Here is a 26,268-nt window from a genome sequence, read left to right on the forward strand (position 1 = left end):
TGTCCAGCATTTGCCACAACAACAAATCCCAGCTCACGCATATACAAACACACCTCCGCCCCCCCTGGCTGAGTTCACTTCCTGTCCTGCTCTCTCACACACTGATACACCCATCTGCTGACTCAGCTTTCCGTGGCCACCTGTGAGACAGAGTGACCTTTTGTTTTCAGGGGGAGTGCCGGCAACAATATTTCAGAACTCAACGTCTCATTGTCACAGTTGTATTGGCCAAGTTCAATCATCACAAAATAGACACCCTCTAGTGAGTTGAATAAATGTGCTAGTAGAAAGAGGAAAAAAGCACCTTGAACCATATTATTTCAAATTAAAAGAGCAAACAAGCATGACTTAAATATGATTTATTAACATTTTAGAAAACAATGAAAATGCATTTGGTGTTTTTTAATAACACTTGTTCAATTAAATATATTTTAAGTATAAAAAGATTACAGTAACTGGTATATTTACATTACCTATATACATTTTGTATGTAGTTCCTATATACAGTACATAGCCATAGCAATAGGCATTCCTTAACATGCCACTACCCACACCACACAGTGAAAGCATAATGAATATATTATCAGGATATGTGCTGGTTTGGTAACAGATGCTTCACAACACATGATAAATGGGTCTTGTTGAAGGGGTCCCAGGGGTGTGGGGTTGGGAGTCAGGGCTTGATGGTGATAGGACAGATACATCTCTTGTTACCAGACCACAAGGGTCAGCCGAAGAAAGTCGTTCCACGATACTTGACAGGCATTCTAGACTAGACACCACAGGAGCCCTCTCACTGTAGGTCACTGAGTGGGCAGAAAAACAAGAAAACTTTGAGTAAAATATCACTTTTGATGAGACAAGTTTTAAGACTTTGGCATTTCTAAGTAGATGAATTATCAAAGCAATCTACAAACTTTCAGAAATTTTTCAAGTTAGTGAGAATGGAACCCTGAAAGCTATGTATACTGCCAATAAATCCACACCTTCAATAATCAGATGTTATTTTGTGTTATCCAGTATTATCTGCTTTTCCAGGTGTCTGTTTCTAATAAAACACAAAGTTCTAATGAAAAACAAGCTCTTTCTAGCTGAATATTGTTATATAATGATCCACAAATGCAAATAAAACAGCAAATTCATGTTATCTCAATTTAAATCTATCCTATAATGACAACACTAAATGTGTGGGAGGGCTTACCATTTTGTATTTCCTGAGTGAACATGTTGCTATGGCCACTGTTCGTCCGAGACCAAGCTGGGCTGTTGCACTCGATCTGTGGAAACAAACCAGAAACATGCCCATTCATTCTGTAGCTTTAGATGGCTGTAGAGGTTGACACTAAAAGGATTTTCATAGATTTTTAAATGATTTTTTTTTCAGCTGTTCAGTTTTGAAATATTTAAAACGCACTCATGTGTGTATTTTGTATAAATAAGACCATGTACAGTATCTGGTAATGACCAAACACTGATGTCAATGGTACTGTATAGTTCAGAGGAAAGGGGAGAAATTTATTCTAAGTGCTACAGTATATGCACCCAGGATTTCTTTTTCCTAAAAGCCTTACAGCCAAAGCCAAGCACCACCCATGATATGCATCACATTAGGCATGTCGAATTGATTGTATCAGTGGAAGCTACACCGATTTGTGCAAGATGAAACTTTCCCAGGGTAAATCTGCAGAAAATCCTGGCACCAACATAGAAAATGCAGTCAGGAAAGAATGCATCAACATGTACACTTTGCCAGACTTCAGCAAGTTCATTTTTTCAAGAGTTTATTAGGCTATAAAACAACTAGTGGTGCTAAACTCATTATCTCTGCATCCATTTAAACCATCTATTAAAAATCCTTGTGTGTGGCACGCTGTTAATGAATGGTGAATATGCTGTTAAACGTTTTCAGGGTATTCATTACATTATGATACAGTAGATAACAAAGGTATTTCAAAATTCTGCATTCCTGCAACAAATTAGGTTATTCACTGATTTTTTACAGTCACTGCTACTATTATGATCAAACACAGAACTTCAACAGGAGAAATCTCCTGTGAGCACTATTGGCAGAAACAAAGCCTGGAGAAAGATAATGGTAAAAGAAATTAAGTCACAGATGCCTTCCCTACCTACAAAAGAGAAAAGCTTTAATTGGACTTCACACTATAAATCAACATCACAATCTATTTGTTTAGATTTTCTTTGACCAATCTTTGCTGACACAAAACAGCCTGGATGTTAGACAGACAGATGCAGAAAATTCTTAATTACCATTCCGTCCGAGCAGTTGGAGGTGGGACTCCCAGGTTCTGAGCTGCTCTCTCCAGGCAGGCTGCCTGGAGTTCTCCAGTAGTTCTCCACATGCTCTCTCAGGAGATCCTGAAGGCTTTCAATATACTGGATGGCATTGCGCAGGATCTCCACCTTGGGCAGCCGCTGGTTCGGGTTGGCTGACGTGCACCTCCTGAGAGTCTCGAAAGCCTGGTTCACCTTTTTCAGCCTCCTCCTCTCCCGCATGGTCGCTGCCTTCCTGCGGTCCACTGTGCTGGATTTCCTCTTGCAGGCTTTGCAAGCCCACATCAGGCAGTGACCAGCCTGGTGGTGGCCACTGGGGACTCTCACATGCTCATCTTCGTCCGAGCCTTGAAGCTCCCCCAGAACAGCCAGCCTTTGGTCGAAGCTGTCAACGAATTCAGAGGCCTCTGGCGAAGACATGCAAGAGTTATCATAAAAGACCTGCGTAGGGGAAAAATGGCAGCTCTCCGAGATTTCCATTGTAGGTTGGAGATTCTGAACTTCTCGGGCTCCTTGAGGAACAGAAGCTTTGGAAACCTTTCGTTGGAAAGGGAAAATTCTCAATTCTCAAGTGACAGAGTGAAATGATGTAGCCCCTGCCAAAACGGGTTCCTTATATGTCTCACAGTGGAGTAGCTAGCCCACATTGGCTAGCTCTAATTACCATATCCCATTGCTGACTTGAAGGGTGGGGGAAATCCCCTCCCAGTTTTGCAACTTCTGCTCCTGTAGGTTTTTCTCACATCTGCATTCACACGTTCTGGAGGTCTGAACATCAAACATAATTCTCCAGTCCCCCCAAATATATATTTTTGCATAGCGCAGTGTGTGGTATAAATACGTTTTGCATTATCAGTTAACTATTTTTAAATGAAGGACCCTAATCAAATTATTTTTTTAAAAATATTTAGTGTACCATGCATCTTGGATGTTATGGTCTAAATACAATTTGAAGGCAACCGATTTTCTTTTCTATATTTCAAATGAAAGAAAAACGGTTGGAGAGAATATAGCAATTCGTGTTAATGAATGTCTTTTTTTTTTTACAAAGTTGCTTTGATCTGACTGCGTCTTTAAAGATAATTTCCATCTTCGGCTGGAGGCAGACTATTATTATGACAAAATATGCAATGCAATCGTCAGGAAAAGGGAAAGTCAGCTTTTGTTGTTATTAAAGATTTAAGTGTTGCGACCTGATATTTCAAACTAAACGGTAAAGCAGTGCTGTCTTCAGTGTTCCAGGGTTTGGCTAATTTTATGGTCGAGACAAATTGCACCGTTACAGATGTATCCCAGCTGCGATGCAAAGTGTAAAATTTCAAACTCGGCAAATTCACACACTGCTCTCTGAAACGTCTTACGAATCATTGAAAGTGTCAAGTGATCATTAAATTGTTAATGAATCTGCTACAAGGCTTTCGCTAGCTTGGTGACATCCTTTGATACTATCGTTTTAAGACCATAAGGCCGAGGATATACTGTATCAAATAGTTTTTTTTTTCAGATGTCCCTGCTGAACCAGCATTACGAAATGAAGCAACACTAATGCAATTTTACGATGCAAATATTTATTGTAGCATCGGTTACAGAAAAAATGGATTAAATTATAGTTTAGATATCTGTCAATAATAATAATAATAATAATAATAATAATAATAATAATAATAATAATAATAATAATAATAATAATAATAATACAGCCTCTTATTTCTTGGTAACTCGCAACCGGAGCCTCTACAGTACGGCTCCCACAGTACGAGGGAAACACAGCGCAAGGTTTGACTGTAACACGTGCAGAATGTGATAGCGCGTACAGACAAAATCCCACGAACACAATTTAGCTGTCCTAATTCAAATAGCCAGCATGTGAATACCTTTGCGAAGAAATACCTTTGCGACTTGAAAAATTGGGATGAAAACGAAAGCAGAGTCATCAAATATGATGATTGAAACATAAAGCATGTTACATAACGCGTGACGTTAGGACTGTTGGTGCGATGAATTTCATATTTGTTGGTCTTGAATGAAAATATAGCAGCACATCTTTTTTTTATTTTAAGACAACAAACATGGCTCAAGTCTGAAATAAAGATGACAGACAAATCGTACTTGATGTGGCTTTGTCAATTAAGTCAGCACAAATAATTACCACGCATTGCGCTGACAGCCTGTAAGGATACAAAGAGGATATTTCGCACAACGTGTTAAAACGTTTGGCTGTTTCCAGCTATGGGAACTCGGCACACCTAAGAAAACATTGTAGTACCTGCCTCTGAATTACAGGCCGAGTTTGTATAGTAGACAGCTGAAGAAGACATTGGGGTATGCCTGTACAATGAGGCTGCCAGAGAGATCAAAGGCAATTGACTGTGAACTGGCCTGACAACGAGAAAAGCTGCTAGCTCCTGCTGATGATGCCCAAGATTGAGCAAGCATATGGTACTGTGGTATTACCCTTCCATATTACAACATTTACCCACCCCGCCCCCGATCTTTTTTAACATTAGCCTTTTTTACAATGTTTAAAATGCAGTTAATACAGCAATCTATGGAGTTACAGTAGAAAGTACCATTTTAATTGTAGAAAATATAATTAAATTAGTAGATAGGCTTGCCAGTACCGCTAAACAAATTCAGCACTAAACCTGCTGTGTCTCCACATTCTGCTCAGTCTCCTGGTTTATCCAAGGCAGGGGAGAAGAATAAACACCAGCAGTCTAATCAGCAGAGCTTGTTTTAAGCTCTTGGGAACACAGGAGTTTGTTTGCAGCACAGCAAGGCCAGGGTTGTAAAGGGTCAGGGGCTGTGTTAAGTAGGGGGCAGGAGGGCTCTTTAATGTTCAGCGTCTGAGGTATTAAAATCCACTCTCCCCATGTAGCCTGCATTACCACTTTCACAGATCCCTGTATCACGGCATGGCTCGTATTCTGTTTTTAAATGCCTTTTCCTGACATTATAAAAGCGTTTGAAATGTCCAAAAGAGCATTATAATGTACCTTTCAAGATATAACCCACTCTGTTAAAGAAAGTAACAGCTATACCCTTTTCCACAAAGTATTTTTAGGAAAACCTTTCAATAGTAAAGACTATACTGTAAGTGGCTCAGTGCTGAAGAGCTCAATAGCCTTCATGTTCCACAGTTGTGTCCTTTAAGAATAAGGTAGGAGGCAGATTTCCAGAAGCTGGAAGGGAGTCTCTATACCCTTGTATGCTAACATTGCTAACATAATGTAATTGTCTTTCACATTAGGCCCTGCTGTTGATGCTATTGCATTTTTGTTTTGTTTAGTTTTTTGTAACTTCCAGGGTTAACAGAGATAATGTATTTCATGACAAGTTTTGCTTCAGATCAGATCACAAGCCTAGAAGCAGTGATTGGCAACACCATTTGTCTGGCACAGAATTGAACCACACTGCCAACTAAAACTTTGTGGAGAATTGTGTTATTGCTGGATCTGTATGAAATTCCAATAAATCAACGTTTAGGGCATCTCTTTCAATTAAGGCATGGGTGTCAAATACCAAAGAGGAATCAGGCTTGTTTTCCACACAGGCTCTTACTTCCATAAATCGGTGAAATTATTTGACTTAAGAAGAGGATAGGAACATTTCTATCCTGCTTGGAAAAAAAAGAAATGTCTGCTAAAATACATTAAATCAGCTGAGTTATTTAAATAATCACCTTTAAAAGACATGGACAAATATTTCTAGTGAGACTAAATGGTGTTCTTAAACAGACGTCTGAGAGGAGGCCAAATTTTACATCTTGCCCGCTTCCGCTCTCCAACACACAAATACCTCACCTCTAAGCATACTTTTAGCTTTTTTCTTGCACATTTTCATCCTTTGCAGCTACTCCCTGGCTCATTCCTCATTAAGAGAGAGAGTTCTCGTTAGCCTCATCCTCATGGGCAGACTGCCAACCAGGTGAGTAATGCCACATAAGTTTCTATACATTTTGTCTCTATGTCACATTTGTTAGGATTTGAATTAGCTAATACAGTACATAGTCGGAGGGCTTAAATATGATCACAATTCAGAAGACCATACAGGCACTGCTGAAGTCTGATGTCTCACTTCCTAAACTCCCAGGTTTTGTCAGTAATGTAACATCAATGTATGCTCTGGTGGGAGAAAGTGTCCTGATAATATTTTTGCTCTTTAGATTCTTTTTCAATTTTGATTTTTTAAACTTTTGGGTATTAAAGGCTCTTTTATAGATCAGACTCTTCTTTCATGACAGTATCCCAACTGATATACAGTACCAAGTACAGGTATTTAAAACACCCTCAAGGATGGCCTGGAATTTCATAAAGAACCTCCATGATATTGCAATGTTCCAAAAGAAACTGCAAAAGGAAATCTAAATAGCTATTTATACCATTCCCAGGAAATATTAACACATTTTACATAAAAATTACATGTCCTAACTGAGATGAAAGCATATCATAATTAGCTAAGTTTAGTCAAAATAAATAGATGACTTCTCAACAGTTAATGAATACAGGTGGAATTCTGGAAGCCCAGAACTTAACCAGAAACGTCTGGGTCTGGAGTTATCAAATGTGACTGAAAGCTCAACGGTTTAATCGCTGTAAAGTAGAAAATCACCTTCATTAGGTTCAAAGCTGATAACTTCGCACCCAGATCCCTTGGAAATAGACTGGGATTACATTACTGCCTGCTTTTTCATGACAATATTATTGTTTTTTTGAGAGAAGGTTAAGAAGTCCGTGTTGACTTGGGATTTAGACTCAGGTAAAGATTATCATTAATAATATCAAAAGCAAACACTTAAATTGCAAACACATTTAGGGCAATAAATGAAAAGCCCTACAACCCAGACTAAGCAACTTAAAAATTTGCACTGGTTACATGAGGGGGGTACGGGAGATAAAGCATTCTTCAAAATTATTCATTAAATTGTCATTATACTGCATTATATCTGATTTCAAGTCAAGCACTCCATGAAGTGCTGACGGTGACTCAGAAATAAGAAAGAAGACCCATATCGCTTTGAAGTATGCTATTTTCAATCTGTTATAATTTATCAGGCTTTAATTAACTTGGAAAAATATCTCATTCTATTAGAAAAGAAAGAGGATAATGTGCATGAGTCATTGTGATATTGTAATCTCTGTCTGCATATTCAGACAAAGATAATTCTATAGCCACAGACCAATTTTACTTTGTAACAAAACCTTAAAAAGACTTTAACTTCTGCTTTTCTGAATAGACCCAGATGTCCAACACATTTGTTTAAATATCAACTACTGTAAGAATTTATGTAGTAAATGTTTCTTGCAATATATGATTGCATTACATTCTATATAAGAAGAAATACCTTCTGAAACATAAAAGGATACTATCTACTATACTACTATTGATGTCTTCTATTTTGGATATCTGTTTAATTCCACATTTCTTCCTGCAGTTAACCTCCATAAAAGTTTTTGTCCCTGTCAATACCATTTGAAAGACGCAAATTATGATGTGAAACAATTATTAAGGAATGTGCATTTATTAAATTACACTCAATACTAATATTGTTGCTTTTATTTGTGAAGATAACATTTAAGTAATGTTTTTCAATAATTAGTCATTTTGAATGTAAACCAATTTTAATTAAGCACCAAAAATACGTACTTTTACTATAAATTAAAAAAAATGATTATATTTAATTTTATTTTATTTATTTTATTTAATGTGAATTTGGAATCATAAGGAACTGGACAACTGTCAAGAAAGACAAAATGAACTATGAGCCCTTTACTTTGATCAGTGCTTGGCTCCCTTCATTTGCCTCTCAAGTTTGCAAGTTTCCCAGTTCCTTGCTGATGAGAAGCAGCCCCATAACATAATGTTGCCATTCTTAACAGTAGGTAGGGATGGAGCTGACTGGTTGATACACTGTGTCGGGGTTTTTTACAGATATCACACATTGCATAATTTGACAGAAAAACATAAGCATAAAACTTAAGACCAAAAAGATCTATTTTTGTTTCATTTGCCCACAACAGCTTTTGCCACATATTTGCAGTGTCACTTACAATAAACAATTCAGCGACAGCGATCACCCAACCATTTGTGTGGCTCGTTCAGGTTATTTTGTGCACCTGAATTAATTTAAGTTTGCCACAGCTGTCCATTTCTATTTTTTATTGCCTACTTTCTTTCTGCTTCTTACGTTTCTGGTTTGAATGTGTGTAGCTGATTGTGTATATTGTAGCGCTCTCGGGTTCACCTGGGTATGCGCCCTCACCACTGCCACCTCAGGTCGGCCCCCCACCGTCGGGGACTCAAACCCTGGCCTCCGGTGTCACTCAACAGGGACCCAGCCACTTGAGGTAAAGGGAAATCTCCCGTCAGCCCGGCGGCTGTGGTCCCTGGCTCTCACAACCAATGGTGACCGTATGCGTTAAAATATTATACATTTGAACTGCCACCTCAAAGTGTCATGACTGTGAGCTTTAAAGTAACAAAATGTGAAGACCGTACAAGGATCTGCATGCTTTTGCAAGGCACTGAATGTCTCATAGCCTTCTTCATTCTTATGCCTCACAGACAGCTTTGCACTTGATGTAGTCTCTACTTTGGTGATGTCAACTTGATAAAAGGGCTTCTTACCTGCCTGCCTATGTTCTTTTTCAAGCAGGCAGATGGTGCACGCATGGCAAGAAGCCAGAGCTGCTGTGGCTCATATAGAGGCATAGAGCTGACAAGAGGTGACCAGGTCAGTCTGCTCGGACATACACGCAGGCAAAGATCTGAGGAGATGCTGGCTTGCTCTCACAGCAGGAAAGCTTTCCTGATGTTGACTATGTCATCGACAGGACAGTCAATGAAATATTTAGAACAAGATAGGCTAGAAATGCCATGTAGTCACAAATAACTTGTGTGGACGCTGCAAAAGAAAATAAGGACAACAGAACCACTGATTATTTTAATTCTGGCTAAAGAAGCAAATCGTAGGAAAGACAATTGGCCAATCAAACTAAATTGTGGTGGAAATTGTTTGCATAAACCCAAGAAAAACTATTTCCATGTTCATTCAGTCATTTTAAACAAATATTTCAACATGAATAGCAGAAATATTTTGACCTGGTGTTTAAAATTTGAACAACCGGTTTTTGACTAGTAAGTAAAACCTGAAGAGGAAATTGTAATAATAAAGTTAATTTGAATAACTGTCCTCCACTTTGATTTTTGTAGGAGCCATCTTTTGTTTATCATGTGAACATACCAAAGGAGAGAGATACATTAACAATATTGTGACACCAGGATAATCTTACTAAACCTATTTACCACTCTCTTGCTAAACCTTCTAAATCTCCTGAAAAGAAAACAAAACATCTTCATCATCTGTTGTTTTTCTACCACTTCAAGTACTCAGAATCTTCAGAGTTATCTTATTTATTCTCAACGAGAGCAGCAGACATGATGGGAAATTAAATAATAAAGAATGCAATCAAGATACTTCTTTATGGTTGTTGTTCCACCTACGGCAAAACTGATCATTAAATTAATTAAACCTGTCCAAAAATGAATTATTTTTTATAATTGCTCTAAGAAGCAAGTCACTGTAAAAGGGGAATTGGGTTACACACACATTACAAGTGGGTACAAAGAGGCATCTGAGGTTATTTTTGGGACAGTGTCATTTTACGTCTTTTAATAGCCTTAAATCTGGGATATGCTGGGAGCTTCTTTAACAAACGTCAAAGCAGTACAGTACTTCTTGTCAGCTGTAGCCAATTCCATGAAGCAGACTGCTAATTGAAACTCTTGTAACCATCAAAATGATCAACAAAGTGCAGCTATATAAAAAAGTATATGTGTGTTGTGTGCAAGAGAGAAAAACAAAGAGTAAAAGAAAAATGGATTAATGAATCTATCAGGCTGTATTTTATGAGAAGTAGGGGTAATGAATGAAGGCTAATGTAATTGCTATTTAAACAAAATTCTGCTCATTTCATTAAAAAATTGTTTTGTAAAAATGTTCTGTGGTACAATTTTGGTCAATTGTAATATAGTAACTTTGTATGGGATTTTGCAAAATGAAGCTAAATTTACAAACATAAACTTTGAATGTACATCTACAGGTAGCTTGGTACTATGCAGACGTTCACTGTTTCAAGACTTCCTAAAACTGCCTATTCGTATTTGACAGATGCTATTTTCATGAGAGAAAAAAGAGGCGTTTACTGTCTATCATAATCAATAGCCACTCCATAAAATGATTTTAATGACTTAAATGTAATTACATATATTATTTCAGTATTCAAATTATTCCCAGTGTCATTGTTTTTTAGCACAAATCAGTTTCAACCCTCAAGTGACTTGTGTCTAATCCAAGTGACATTGGATTAGAGTTTTTTTTTATTTGGTTATACATTAGATCATCATGTGCTGGTTGTCCTATGATGTTCCATGTGTCTCTAATTTCGGAAAGTTATGGATCACCCTTTTTTAAAATAGACCCCATTAGAACTCCAAATTGTAGCAGAAATACCATTTTAATCTAAATACAGTTATACAATTTAAGTCATAACGAATATATTTTATATATTTTAATTAATATATTTTATTTTTGTTGTTTAGAAACTAAAAGTTAAAAACACAAACTGACCCAAAATTAATTTTGAAATACATAATTATAAAGCGTCTATAATTCATGTGGCCTATTAATAAATGTTGCTTATAATCATGAAATTTGAATTGTACATCTTCTTACATCTTGCAGCGTATATATTTTATTATTAAGCACAATTCCTTGTATATTTAGTAAAAGCCTAAACTTTGATGAACGTTTAAAATAAAATATTTGCATGCGAGTGAACAATTGAACAAAAGAATTGCTCAGTGTTTTATGATAGGTCGTGATGTAACTCTCACACCCAATAACAGAAGAGGTTCGTTTTGGTTTAGCAATAATGTTTAATATTTTAATTGTGGGGCAGGGGGTATAGATTGAAGGGTGTCATAAATGTCCCCCAAGAATAAAAACTAAAGCAAAGAGTATTTCACTTGACGATATTTTATTTTTTATCTTAATTATATAGTTCTACAAACAATGAAATCGATAAATGAAATCAATAAAAAGCAATAAATATCTTACCCTGAAATAAAATGTCGGACTATTCGTTTTTAATGGAATCTGAACTGTATTTGTAAAGTTAAGCAATACTCAGGTATCTCTATAAACTTTATACTGTACAGTACAATATTCTCTGCATTTTAAACCTTGAAACATTATGAACTTAGTTCAGTCGATGCATTAGGCAAGTACCAGGAGTAGAACTATAAAATGTACAAACATAATTACTGATAGTAATTTTTTTATTTAGAGATAATACGAGATTTTTTAAAATACAAAATAATTTAACCTGTTAATTACAAAATATGAATAAATTAATATTTACAGCAGTCTCTCGTTAAAACGTTAAGAAAAAAAGACCATTCGGTTTTAACTACGAATCATTTGGGGAATGAAAAGCTATCATGAAAGTTTCAATATTTAGATATACTGTTTAAGCAGTAGCGCTGGCTAACAGACTCACGAGTCGAAAGTCACTGCCGTCGCAAATGGAAATACTCGTAAGTTTATGAAAATACTGTACTGGAAATGTGAAAAAGCGTCTTTGCCTCAGAAAAAAAAAAACTTATTTTTCAGAGGCATCTTCGCTGTACGTTGTTTTTCGTTCTTCACTTGATATACTGTCCACTATGGAAGAGAGACGACGGAGACTGGTTGAAGCTGAAGACTCAATACCGGATCCTAACATAAAGGGAAAAAAAACACATCCAGTTCTTGGACTTCAGTTAACCTAAAATATTGTCACGTGTGAACTTTTATTTTTCATTCTGTACGTTTAGGTAGCATGCACAAAATCTCTTATATTGACATAAATACAGTATATAATAAACAAAGATACAAAATAGGCTTATGGATCTTAAGCTTTTTAAATATTTTTCTGTTTTGTTATTTTCAGTTAAGGTTTTCATTATGGATAGAAACCATAGTCAGGTTCTGTATGTGCTCTTCACCCACCTTCTCTTTGATTCATAGATGATAAATTAGAATGGTCGGAAATTGTTTGCCAGTTGTAATGACAAGTGTTTCTTCCATAGGACTCCACGCTGGAAACCTAAAATAAATGTATATATAACATTTTTCTGTTAAACATCTTACAACAGCCTTGCTTGCAATTTGTTTCCATAAAGCGCACTATGGTAAAATAACATTTGACACCCCACTGCGAAGAGGAGAAAAATTGCATAGCAAAAATCTATTTTAACTTCAAGGGGGAAAGTAAAGGCAAATATGTTTACATTCATCACACTTTTCTAAAGGCAAAAAGAAAATATGAAGATAGAGGTCTGCAGTGCTTACATGATGTTCTTTAAGATTATAGTTAAAAGGGTCATTTTCTTGCGTTTTTTCCTGATGATCCAGATTATGTAAAATGTCCTGAAGTTTCTCAATATACTTTATTGCACTGCGTAGAATCTCCACTTTGGGCAGTCTCTGACTTGGGTTTGGCACCGTCTTTTTCTTTAAAGCTTCAAACGCTTCGTTGATCTTTTTGAGCCGCCTTCTCTCTCTGAGAGTTGCTGCTTTCCTTCGGTCTGTTGGGGCGGATTTCCTTTTACACGTCTTGCAAGCCCAGATGAGACACTGTCCCTCACAGTGTGGTTGGAGCCCTGGAGGTGCTAAAACATGCTCTTCCCCGCTGCTGTCACAACCAGTCTCGGAAGGAACCTGATCTTGTCCTGGAGATAAGGGGCTATCACTCCCTTGGTACAAAGGAGACACTCCGGTAATTTCCAAATTCTGCAAGGGTCCACTGTCCCCATCGAGATAGCGCAAATCGTTGAAAAAATAAGCGTTGGTCTCAAAAAGATCCATCATGGTGCTTTCACCTTTGTGGCCTGTGTGTTCAACTCAAGTGCTGTAAACCAGAAGTGCAACTCCGACGATAGCATTTAAATAGCCCAATGACACAAGTCACACGGCTTATATATAGCAGGTGAAATTCAATCCATTTGGCTGTCGCAGTGCATCAAACTCCAAATCTGATTTCAATGAGTCTCTTGGGGTACTATAACCAATACAGCATAAGTCGCGTAAAAAACAAATACGTTAACACCTCTCAATGAAAGGTGAAACTTAACTTCGAACACATGACAGGTGCCCCTAATATTTATTTCACAGATGAACGGCAGCATACTGTACTTTGTGGGGACATACCAAGCAATGGCTGCTGTCGAGTTATCTGTTGCTCCAGAATTTAAATTGACGATGGGGGTATTTAAAAATTAAAAGTACTGTAAATTGTGAAGGTCTATAAGCATGAAGTGTTTAATTTATCTACATATATTACTGCAACCCCACTGGATTATGAAAGTTTGTACAATTTAACAGCAACTCATGTGCATGTTCATGTGTATTCACTGTACTGATCGATTTACTGCTGTACACGTTACCTCCACACATAAATTTAACATAATATAATCTTCTGGCGTGATACAAACATACAGCACTTTAACACACAAATTCTTAAAGGGAAACATGTAGTCTCCCGAAAAGTAGAATGCACCTGTTGCCCTCTGTACAGAATGTGCACTATAAGATTTATTAATAAAAACTAACATACACATAGCTAGTATTTATGACTGTATTTACGATACTATATAGTATGTGGAACTTCAAACGCAAACAGGGCCTCGTGACTGCTGTCAAATATATTTTAAAGGGGACATACCCTCTGCGCATACATGTATATCTCAGAGTCAAAAAGCTATTCTCCGTGTGTGTGTGGTGTGATGTACAGTATTTATTGATGTAATTTGTTATAGAAAAAAAATATAATTAAAAAAGGCAAAATATCAAATAAATATAAATAGTGAAAAATGTTGCTGTTGGTAATGAAAATATTTTCTACTTAATTGTTAATGCACTTTTCGTTGGTTTTGTTATAAATCCAGTGATGCAAATGCTCCTGAAAGGTTGGGATTTAGGCATTCTAAATTCATGGCAAGACATTAACATTTTTGACACGTTTTGTGATACTAGGAGAGACATTTCAATATATCCTTTTAACAGATGTACACACATTAAATACATGTATGTGTTAAGTATGTTTTAGAAAATGATACTAAGATATCACTACATTAAAAATCCCAATCTCACAAGGGAATTTTGCAGCAGAATTGTGTTAATGATTCCAATGTCCACTGGAGTCTACAAATTCTGCCTGGCACAATGCTCTGCACTCAGCTGCAGTGTTTTTAGAACTTTGCCACGATGACATTTGGTTGGGATTGTTTTAACTTACAGTAGATGTACAAGTCTGACACTGGAATTGAAGTAAGAGCTAATGCTGATATCCTCTCCATATTGGTGACTGTTACCATAGAGGGCAGGATTGTGGCTTCTCACTGTCTCACTTGTTCCTTGTGTGTTTGTTTCAGTTGTCTTGATTATTATGGATGTTCACAGTCCACAGAGATGCTGTCCACTTTAATTAATGTCTTAAGATCAATAAATGGTTCCAGATAAGAGGAGAGTTTTAGTCTGTCCAGCCTGTTTAGAAGTTAGTACTTAATTGATACAGGATCTCATCCAGCCAAGGAAACAAGCCAGGGTATCAGCTTCATTGATATGGATCCCTATGTTACTCCAAACATATACGTTTGTGGGAATGTCTGTGTGTGACTCACTGCGATGGACTGGCATCCTATTCAGGGATGCTCCCTATGTCTGCTGGGTTAGGCTCTGACTTACCACAACCCTCCAAGGACAGAGTAGTTGATGAAAATAGGTGGGTGGATGTTAAAAGAGAACATTTCCTGAGACCTCAGTTGTGCTTCTTCCTGAAAAGCATTCATAGATTAATTTATAATTATGATGCACATTTCCTTTCACCCCTTTTGTGTATATTGACCTTGCACCGTGCATCTCCTTGTTTGTATGCAATGTCATCCCAGTCATAAGTAATGAAAATAATGGCATTATTTCTTAAATAAAATAATGGATTCGTTTATTAAGCTTAATACAGCATATTATTCATTTAATTCTATTTGAAATTATTCCTCCTTTACATTTGCTGAGCACCTTAATTCTATGTAATATTACTTAAGATGGGTAGCACAGAGGTGCAGTGGTTAGCATTGCTACCTCTGCACTTCTGGCTCTGGGAAAGTTCCAGATCTGGGGTGCTATCTGTGAGAAGTTTGCATGTTTTCCTTGTGTTTTCGTGGGTTTCTTTTGGATGCTCTGGTTTCTTCCCAAAGTTTAAGAATGTACTTGTATGTTAAATAGCGTCTGGGAAAACTGGCCCTGGTGTGAATGTGGTGGTGTCTGTGTGTGCCCTGTGATGGACTGACTACCCTGCGCACGCTGCATGCCGAGATGAGCTCCAGCACCCCTGTGACCCTGAATTGGAAGCGATAGTTAGAAAATGGATGGATGGTAGTTACAATTTAGATTATGCCAATGCTTACATCACCAACCCTGTAGCCATGTACACTGTATGTAATTAGAACTTCCTTTCTGCCTCTTGCTAGTTCAGATTAGTGTTCAATAAATGTACAGTATAAGAGGCATCGGTGACAAATACGTTTAACAAACAATATTATCACAATTAATGAAGCAATAAATGGATCCACTTTGCTAAGGCTTACACTCCAATTAGCTAAGCATTTTCTTGAAGTAATTTATTTCAAAGTCTGGGTTTAAAGCCCATACCACCTTGCAAAGCAAACAGTGGAGAATGGCTATGTCAGGATTCCATTTCAAATCTCCAGTTACCTTGCTGTGGGTGGTTGTGAAACAGAGGCTCAAACAGCAGGTGCTCTAATGCCTGTGTCAGGCCCCGTAGTGACAAATGGATAACTCTGCATAAACATTCAAGTATTTTTCGGAGAAAACCGTGGATCGGAGGAGGGATAACACAACACATAGTTACAGTGTACACAACTAGAGGAACGATTTGTGTCAATGGGCCAGAAGACTGCAAATCTGACCTAACTTTATTTTCATAAAAGCGGAGAGAAAAAGTTTGCTCAGGCCATCTTATATCTAAAAGTTAATGCCTCCAAATATATTTGAATGTCACTATGTCAAAGTTTCCATAATGCATAGGAAATATATTTTAAATAAAGGCTTAAAAATACTTTTTCACGAATGTGCTGTTTCCTTGTTTTATTTATGTGTTTGTGTGAGATGTTAAATATTTCAGAATAATCTGCTTGGGCCAAATGCATTAAGTGTCATGCTTGGCTTGCAAATAGATAAAACATTGCCCTATGCGACTCGTGACCTCTCATTGCCCTGAGACCCATCCTCGCTCTATGAAAATTACCCAGTTGGAACCATTAATAATTTTCTGAGCCTGTAATTTTGAAACACTACAGGCTTTTGACAACTGCCTGTTTAAGAGAACTGGGCTCTTCTGTATTTCTTCAATGGAACTATTCTGCAGCATCAGCTGCTGAAGGGATTTCACAGGATTTGATGCAATCTCTCCAATAAGTCCGGCCTCTCTGAATACTGGATCCATTTGTAAATGGATTCTTGTACCACCGCTGTTGGCTTAATGTGGAGGAGTGCAGCTAAACAGAAGCCCAACAATATGTGCTTGTGTTGTGAAAACGTAGACACAGTCTGTTAATCTTTACTGACTTGAAAAGGCAAGATATGTGTCCTGTACTATTAAGTTATGGCAAGAGTTCTTTGAATTATATTTGTAATTGCTGAATTCATGCAGAAACTGCTACCGCTGATAGACTAATAGGACAAGTTTTTTTTTCAGTATATTGAGTATTTACTTCCCAAGTATTTATTTTAAGAAGAAAGGTATTTGGTTACCTATTAAAAAATATTAATAAGTGAAGATTAGTTATGTCAGTATTAAATCACAAAATCATGAAAAAACATGAGACCTGAAGGTCAGAAATGGGAAGTAAAGTTACCAAGAAGATTGAAATATCTAATATACTGTACAGTAAAACAAAAAGAATGAAGTTAATTTGTTAATTGTAACAACTCCAGTTGTGAGCAGCGCCTAATTTAGCATGTGTTCAAAATGACAGAACATGTCTAGACTTGTCTAAGACAGGAACACAATCAGGAAATGTTACATATTTTTTTCCTGTGTGTCCATATGTGAGTTTATATATGCATTTACATACACATCAAGAAACAAAATAATATAAACTCATTTAAAACTGAACCTGTTATTATTATGCATATTGTATACACTTCAAATGCCACATTTTATTCTTTTCAAGTATTCAGATTCTACAGCTTCTTACATGTGTCATGGTTAAAGACCTAAGGGTAAAAAACATTAAACTGAGTTTGCTTTACACAATGATCTTAACATACAATGTATGAAAGTAAAACACACAGGTAAATACATTAAATAAACCCTTTAACATAATGTATACAGTATATTTTTCACTGTATTATTGTAGGAGAGTGAAAAGCGGCAACAATTATACATGGAAGCAAAATCTGTCCTGCTAATAAAATTATTATTTTAAACAACATTGACTTATTAAGGAGGTGAAGCATGGTTATGGTGTGTTGCTGAAAACCAGTATGAGGGGGTTGTGCTGATGTTTACAATATGAGCAAAAATAACTTATAATTATATAGTAAAACAACTTAGTAGATAATAATTGTTCCTCTTTGCAATATTTGGACAGCTATCCTTTAAGCATTTTTAAATAATTAATCCCTATCTTCCACAGAGACTGTCCAACCTACTCTAACACATCACCCACCATTAAACCCTAAGCCTTGGGTCATTCTCAAAAAGCATTGCTGTTAAAACCACAGACACTCGATTCCCAGAGATATCAGTCAGTAGTGAAGAACAGACTGATGCTACAATATGTATTTTATCATATAAATACTCTTATATATGCATAATCCTTGCATTTTCAAATACTTATGAAGAGAGGTTATAAATCATTTCATTTTTATTCTTTGAGGGGCAATTAGCTTTTTTTCACACTACAGGGCATGTTTTGTGTTACTATGTATTTTAATTTGATCTACAGTATGTAACATCTACAGTCATGAATAATGCATATGAAACAATTTAAACATTTGGTAAAATAAGCACCATATCAGTGAAATGTAATTAGTTTTAAATATATTTTCTTCAACTATGTTATTAAAAACAATGACCACTTCTATTATACAAGTTGAGGTACAAATTGGTGTGTGAAACCTGGTATCTTGAAATAACCTTTATTATTACATATGGATTCTAATTATTACACACATAATATTATTGGAAAGCGACATCAATTGTTCCTCATGTCTTAGCAATTCACTGAATGGAATGTTTTCTTCTCTAAGACATCATAAATGCATGAGTAAGGGGAAAGGTCGAGGTAACTTGGACAGTAAGAGGTTGGTTTAAAATCTCCCGTGAGTCTCTGAAGAGCTACTGTGTGCTCTGGAGTGCTAGATAAATCTCCTCAGTGTCAAGGGTTGACTTTCAGCTGTTAAGGATCATGATATACTCTGCCACAAAACACAATGCTTAGAATTCAGAGCAAAAGAACATATACTTAAATAGGGTTTATTGTGACAGTACTGGAAGTAAACCACAAGAAATATCAACAATACAGAGGCCAAAATAACACTTAGTCTAAAGAAATAGAATCTTTACATCAAAAAAACATATCAAGTTATATTCACCCAACATATACACACAAAACAAAATCCAGATTCAAAGACTTGTTTGGCTTGATTTATCATACAAAAAATACAATTATCTAAAGTAAGAAGAAAAGAGACTTTAAATTATCAGTGCAAGATTTTGCTTAAATGCAATCAACTTCATGTGCAAAGATTTTCATATTGCTTATTGTCATTTGTGATCTACAGTGGGACTTGAAATAAAGGCACAGAGGTAAGCATAGCAATTCAGGGGAAAGCCTATGTACTGTACAAGGTTTTGGCCCCAGTGTCCAAACAAGTCCACCCAACTTCATAATCTTTGATGAAAATCAGTTAACCTCATGAAATAATTATCAGAATTACATTGAAGTTTCTTCCCACTCAAGTTCAACATCACCTAAAAGAGAAATATGAAGAGAGAGAGATATGAAGAGTTTGCATTGGAAGAAATCTTGTGCTGCATGCTGACTGTAGAAGGCTGATGGAAAATTAATGTGATCATGCTTGATGAGATCAGTTTAACTTTTACAAAGACTTCAACAATTCTGGAAAATTGTAAAGCCTATAATACAAAATTTAAACAACTACAAGGGATTAACAATAAAGGAAACAACAAAGGTAGCATAACGGCATGTTTATCAACTAGGAATGTTTCCCAAATTCGTATGGTGGTATTTCCAGAGAACAGTGATCTTCCAGGTAAAAATGTTAAACTACTTTTATTTTCTATTAACTATATCACACTAACACTAAAAACTAAATAAATTTACAACTGAGCCCAAACAATAAATTTATACCTTACTTGTAGCAGTCTTTGAGAGATTATTCTTTCAAAGATTTACTGTATTCTTTTTACAGCACTAATACCATCAAACAGTAGTAAAAGGTAAAGGAAAATGAGGGAGTCAAAAATGACCCCAATACAGGTATTATTATAGGACTGGTAAAGGAATTTCTAATTTCTAGAAACTCTATAACAGAACAGATGTCTGGTTTAGTTCCAACAAATTATATTATATTGCCAGAAGTATTCAATCACATTCTGTTTTCATTTTATTGGCCTGATAAGCACACTTTTAATAGGACAGGCAATGTCTTCCTGGCCATGAGTTCAGCAGCAGAATTCAGTGAAGTGATTTAGCCTAAATCACATTGTTGAGGGCATATTTTAAAAGGACCATAATAGGTCTTTATTACTACACTTCTTAATCCTAGCTTGTTGGTTAAAATATTTAGCATATAACTTGTAAGTGAAACTTAAAAGGCATATACAGTATAAGGGTTTTATGCCTTATAAAACGTAATTAATGCTGTGAAAACATTCCTACATTAGTTATCCAGTATTTTACTATGTTTATTTCAGTTAATGTTGTGGGAATATATCATAAATCCAGTACACTATGAGATTATTCTTAAAGAGCATTCAATGCATACTGTATGCACATACAATAAACTCTAAAATACACTGTACATATTTCAAAGAAAAATTGTCACCTTCCATGGCATCCAAAGAGTCCATCTTTTCAAGAGCTGAATAATTTACAAACCAAACAGACTGGCTGTTTCCTTTGCTTGAGAGCAGATCAAGTGTACACTGATGCAAAAACATGTACTGCGCCTGTACAGAATCCATTGGGAAAGAAGGTAAAAGTTACATCCTAGAAAGTGCTTTTTGATTCAGTTTTTAATTCAGAAAAGTGCTCAAATTAAACTACACCAATCCACAAATATCATACAACATCTCTTCAAATTACAGATATTTTAAGTCATTCAGAATGATCAAAGCACTTAACTAAAAATGGCTGTGCTCCTATTTTGCTGATTTTGTACACAGACTTTATACATTTTACAATACACAGTATGATACAAAATACATTTTTATTTCCTCACATTTATGACACAATAAACACAATGTTACCCTTGCTATATTCTTTACCATATGTCAGAGAAAGTTAAATTTAGATGAACAATCTTTAAAACGGAACTGTTACTTAACATAGTGAGACAGAACGTTTAGCAATAAAGATAGTTTATTGATGATTATCATTAAATTGTTTTTCTTACCAAGTTTTGTACCATACACATTCGCTCACTGCGTAGCTCTGCAACAAGACCATAAATGTCCACAAAATCATGGTCCCTTACATGCTGTATGAGGTGATCTAAAGCAATAAACACACCTGTTCTTCCAACTCCAGCACTAAAAGTAAAACACAAAAATGAGGATGTCATATATTAGAACACCCTTTATTAAACAGCATGATTTAGTCTCAACTTTTTTTTTACCTTTGACCTTCTAATATTTTATACTGTATATATTCACACACTTGTATAAACTTGCTTTTGGTTAATATTACATTTATACAGTATAACCTTGAAAATCAGAAGTGGAAAGTTGGTTTATTGTATCCTAATATTTTACTGTAAATAAGCAATTTTTTTCAAATGGTTCCTTTGAAAGCAAGGTACTGTTTTTATCTGAAGAAATCTAAAACTTTGATTTGAAAGGAGAGTAAAATCTAATACATTTATATATTTAGTTCCATTATCACCCTTACATAGTTTTGAGTAAAATCATTATTTTTAAAATAGCCTAAAAACAGTTAACCTGAAAGGGTTTTTTGGGCAGAGTGCTTACTTTTTTCCCAATAATGTGTTGTGTATTTGAGTTGGGGTGACACCACTTTTTTTCTGACATTTTTGTTAAGTTTATGCCTTTAGAACTTAAACATTTAAGTGGCATGAAACCAAAGTTTCCATTTTCATGGTCTAAAAAATTATGCATTTTTAATTGATTAATACTGTAACAGTATAGGTTAGACATACTTATGGAAATATTTTAGAATGCCTTACCTGCAATGTACCACAATAGTTGTGTTATCATGGGCTCTGTTAGCGCGAATGAATTTAACAAATTGGATTAGTGCAGTGCTAGATTCAGGTACTCCATGTTCTGGCCAAGAGGTGAAATTGAAGTGATTTACAACCATGTAATCACCATGCTAGAAAAAAAAGAAGCAGGGAGACTGGGATAGTAAAAACTGCTGAAGAGAAAATTGTAATAAAAGATTATTGGTGAAGTTAAAAAAAATTGGGGGTAAATAATTTACCCTTTCAACTTTCAGAACACGAATAGTCCAGTCTGGATGAACATCCTCTGCCAATTTGGTGATGACAATATCTCCAAACACAGTAACTGGCTTATTGTCTTCAGGCCAGTACTGATGACATCTGATCTAGAATAAGAGACACAATGCCATTATGAAATACAGAGGAAGAAAGACAAATTGGTCATGGGTTTGTTTCAGTATTTGTCCATGACTTACTCTGCCTTTCTCGAAACACTGTGTTAGCATGGCTATAGTCCTGGTTCTGGTCTCCCATATCATTCTCCAGAAATCTGCAACAGTGCCTGGTAATGGACCTTGGGTGGCTATGAACTCATTTGGACACAGATAGCCCTATGACAGAATGAAATATTTGGACAGAGTTAGAGTAAATACAGCCAATGGATTAATACTTCTGGCTTAAGAGTGTGAACTTTTAACTTTAATCATTAAAAACTATGGCTTGCTTACCTAAAGCCAGATAAATATGCTGACTAAACAGATCACATGCATACTATGCTTTAGAAGGACATCTACGGTAACTCAGTGTGCCATTCTTTTTCAAAGGTCATTTCAAAAGTGAAGGCTGACGGCAGGAAAATTCATGTCATTCCCTCGATATGACTGAAATGTAACTGGACTCCCTCTCCAGTTACAATGACAAAGTTAATAGTGATATTTGATCTATTGAAGGGTAAGGGGATGGGGGTAATGCAAAAAATAAAATTGGATGCACTATACATTTAACAATTTTTTCAGTCTTTACCAGAAATATAGTATGTGATAATGTCATAATGTCATTAATCATTGTAGTAGTTCAGGTGGGTAACTGCGTCAGCATGCATAGGCTGCAAAGGAACAATAGGTTTATTCCTCTATTTCTTTTCAGCATGCATTAATCATTATATTCGTGAAAATGAAAATAAAAAGGACTAAAATATCAATTAAAACATACTGTATATAAACTCCTAAATGAACAGTATATAATCATGATATTGTAATTAACTAATAAGTCTTTTCAAACCAGGTCTGTTTGTTCAATTTATTTCCTTCTTTCTACAACATTCTTAATAAACTAACTTTTACTGTCCTCCATCATGACGGGAGATTACATTTCAGAAGATAAAAATACACATGACAATACCCAGAATAATAGTTCTAGATATGACAGAGATGGGATGGAAAAACCCACACAGAAATCACAAGATACCTCTAGTGGAACATTCCACTCCCTCTCTGTCACCCATTATGGCAAGCAACATTTCTCGGGTGGCTTATGTCACTGTACAAACGAGACATTCTCATATACAATTCTAGCAACCCATATACAAGTTCTTCTTTGGTGTCCAACAAATTCTATGGCATTAAATAGAAAAACATTCTAAATCTACTTTGGAAAAAATTCTGGAAATTGTTAGAATTTGCCAGAAAAATGTTATCAGCCACTGTACATGTATTCTTGTAAAAAACAGTAGGCTTCTCAGTTGTGAAGTTAATTTTACCACCAGTGAATCTTAGTATGCTACAGAACAGATACTACTGCAGGGAAAATACAAACAGTACTAGGTATCTAGTCACATGCATATTTCTCTTCCTAAAGAACTTTTTAGTTTTTCAGACCAAAAAGCGGTACAACAGATGATATTATAAACTGTTAAACTTCCTTTTCTTTTTCAGTTACAGTATATTAATAGCTATACATGTGTAGTTTTTAAAGAGTTATGATGGCATTTAATGCTGACTAACTCAATGAAACCTCCCCAGACATTAGTGAATTTTAATAATGATGACTGAAGTAATTGTTTACTCTCATGACCTCTCATTTTCTCAGTTTCTTATTTTCACTGTGTATTTTGAGGAGTTTTGTCACATACAATGCATTACAAATCTTACATAACTATCGCAATAAATTGCAAGCAGAACTTGGAGAAATTCTCTCATCTCTCCATCACTAATATGTTTATACTTACTGACACATAACTGGCATTGATGTAATCAGATCCTGGTACACCGAGCTCAGACATAAGTTTGACTCTGTTGTTGTTATCTGGGAAACAGTGAAATTATTATTCATACAGTGCAAACTGCTAACATCATGGAGATGTATTATGTTATGTTCTGTTCCACTTGAAGACATTCTTCACAGTATTCTTCACAAAATAAAGTAATTTAATGAGATTTGAAGAACTGACTTCAGAAATTCAAATGCAATATTTATTAAGGAATGTGAAAGTGCATTTTATATCATTTTAATTTATTTAACAATTTGTTTCTAATCTCTTTGTGACCAGATGTAAATTGACATTAAGGAACATTAATCTTTAGAGAAAAACAAAAGGCAGCTGCATGGTTTTCTTTCTCATAAGTGTGCCACAACACATATTACTTCTGAGGATACTGTGATATTTTATTATCTGTTAAAACATTATTGTAATATTGTCCATATGCACATTTACATTTCTTTATCAACTTATCATTTTGAAATATTCACATATGATTTAATACATCTGTAATTATTTTTCTATGATCCTTTTCTTTGAATACAAATGTTACTGATGTACTGCTTAAAGTAAAAATATCCTGATAACATACTTATAGTATTACTTATTTGTATCTATAAGCAATGTAAATTGTTTTCTGAAGAATCCCTATATGACTCTTTTTAAAATGAATTAAAAAGCAGCAAGGTTTAACCTTAGTGCTAAAAGGTTTGTCCTTGAATAAGATCAAGATGTGAGCGCGCCTCTAGATTGCTGATTGTTTGTGAAGTATTATGTTTGTAACTTGAATGTAGCTCAATTAACATGAGAAGAACAAAGTTCTTGCAGCCTGTATTAGGATCTGTTTCTGAAAAAGAACCCAGGATCAGCACCACCAGCTGTTCAAAAAAGTTAATATCATAGAATGTAGTTACATTACCAAAGGAATGTCAGACACCCCTGATCTCACATCATAGCTAATGCTTACAAAAACAAAGGCATGTCTTCCCTTATTAACCAAGACCAGGACCACTGAAAACAGGAATAAGAGTCTTCTGCCATAACAGGATTATGATTTTATCTTAAATCATAATCCTGTTCTCATATTTTGACAGTTTTTGGATGCTAACTTTTCAAGTATATTGTAGATGGGAAAAAAATGAATAAGGTATTTGGTAAACTTTTTTATTGCATATAAATGGCTAGTTTGGCTAATACAAGTCTGGAATTATTTCCTCTCAGTCTAATTTACAAATTAGAATTGACAAAGTCTGCAAAGCTGAAATGAAATAAAATAGATATAAGGGATTTGTTTCTTGCATCTGCTGTTTGTGGTGTATTGATTGTTCACCTTACTTTGGAGCCGTTAAAGAGAGTGTAGTGAAAGATTTTCACCCCCCCCACCGTAAACCTGATGCAACTTCAGCTGGACATACATGGCTTGATGTTTGTGAAGCGGTTCTTGGATCTGTTCCAGGGCAGGTCAGCATCTGATGTTGCAAGATCTAGAAGCAGTTTTGGAAGTTCCTAAAACAAATGTGAACAACAAAATTCCAGTGAGTGAAATCAGATATTAACAGCAGTAATGTTTTTCTCAGATCTACTTTATTCTTGAAAGACTTACAAAAGGCAAGCTGCATAATAATTACTTTCTCTCCCTATTAAACTTTATCACAATGTTGAAATGGTGGAAATAACACTAGTATACAGCAACGTAATTCTTGCAAAGTTCAATTAAACTTGAGAAGATGTTTTTTTTTTTTCCTTTACTTATACAGTACGTAATTTAACTGGTTAGTGTGATGTGAGACATCAGACACTCAAAATGCAACAAAACTATTACTTTTTCAAATTCTAGTTTTCCTGATTGATTTTATTCCTATAAGTGCAGTGATAGATTGGCAGCTGCATTAACCGATGCCCTGTATTTATCCACTGGTCAATTCTACACACAGTCAGCAGTAATGAGCATCTTTTTGAATAAACCTCCTCTTACCAGTACATGCCCATTACCCTTGACCTAATGGGACCACCCTCTTTCAGTCTAAAGGTGAAAGGGTAATCTCCTTTCCACGCTTATTATGTCCTGGGCCTCTTAAAACCAGACTACTGCTTAGGCCAAATTGCATGGACATTTTGTGAGTGAGTGCTGTCCAAGTTAGATTCCCCTGAAAAAAAAAATGTA

The 26,268-nt window shown here is 35.6% G+C and overlaps 2 protein-coding genes across 6 annotated transcripts in view; both read right to left on the minus strand.

The window, feature by feature from the left end:
• Positions 1-381: 381 nt before the first annotated feature.
• On the minus strand, positions 382-13,297 carry LOC102685664 (myogenic factor 5). The gene is made up of 5 exons (XM_006633542.3): positions 12,689-13,297; positions 12,347-12,443; positions 2,272-2,702; positions 1,202-1,277; positions 382-806 (listed from the first exon to the last, which is right to left on the minus strand). The coding sequence occupies exons 1-5, from the start codon at positions 13,205-13,207 to the stop codon at positions 616-618; spliced, it is 1,314 nt and encodes a 437-aa protein (XP_006633605.2). The 5' UTR covers positions 13,208-13,297; the 3' UTR covers positions 382-615.
• A 5,583-nt stretch (positions 13,298-18,880) lies between these two features.
• ptprq (protein tyrosine phosphatase receptor type Q) overlaps positions 18,881-26,268 on the minus strand; it is an 86,920-nt gene continuing 79,532 nt past the window's right edge. For all 5 annotated transcript variants that reach the window (XM_015352885.2, XM_015352886.2, XM_015352884.2 and 2 more), the window contains 8 exons: positions 25,520-25,610; positions 24,075-24,151; positions 22,324-22,458; positions 22,108-22,233; positions 21,851-21,999; positions 21,062-21,197; positions 20,492-20,615; positions 18,881-19,394 (listed from right to left, as the gene is read on the minus strand). In XM_015352885.2, the coding sequence (XP_015208371.2) occupies positions 19,357-19,394; positions 20,492-20,615; positions 21,062-21,197; positions 21,851-21,999; positions 22,108-22,233; positions 22,324-22,458; positions 24,075-24,151; positions 25,520-25,610 (876 nt within the window). In that variant the 3' untranslated portion in view covers positions 18,881-19,356. The remainder of the gene's footprint in view (positions 19,395-20,491; positions 20,616-21,061; positions 21,198-21,850; positions 22,000-22,107; positions 22,234-22,323; positions 22,459-24,074; positions 24,152-25,519; positions 25,611-26,268) is intronic.

The sequence above is a fragment of the Lepisosteus oculatus genome, chromosome 7 (genome assembly GCF_040954835.1).
Source record: "Lepisosteus oculatus isolate fLepOcu1 chromosome 7, fLepOcu1.hap2, whole genome shotgun sequence".
Lineage (NCBI taxonomy): Eukaryota > Metazoa > Chordata > Actinopteri > Semionotiformes > Lepisosteidae > Lepisosteus > Lepisosteus oculatus.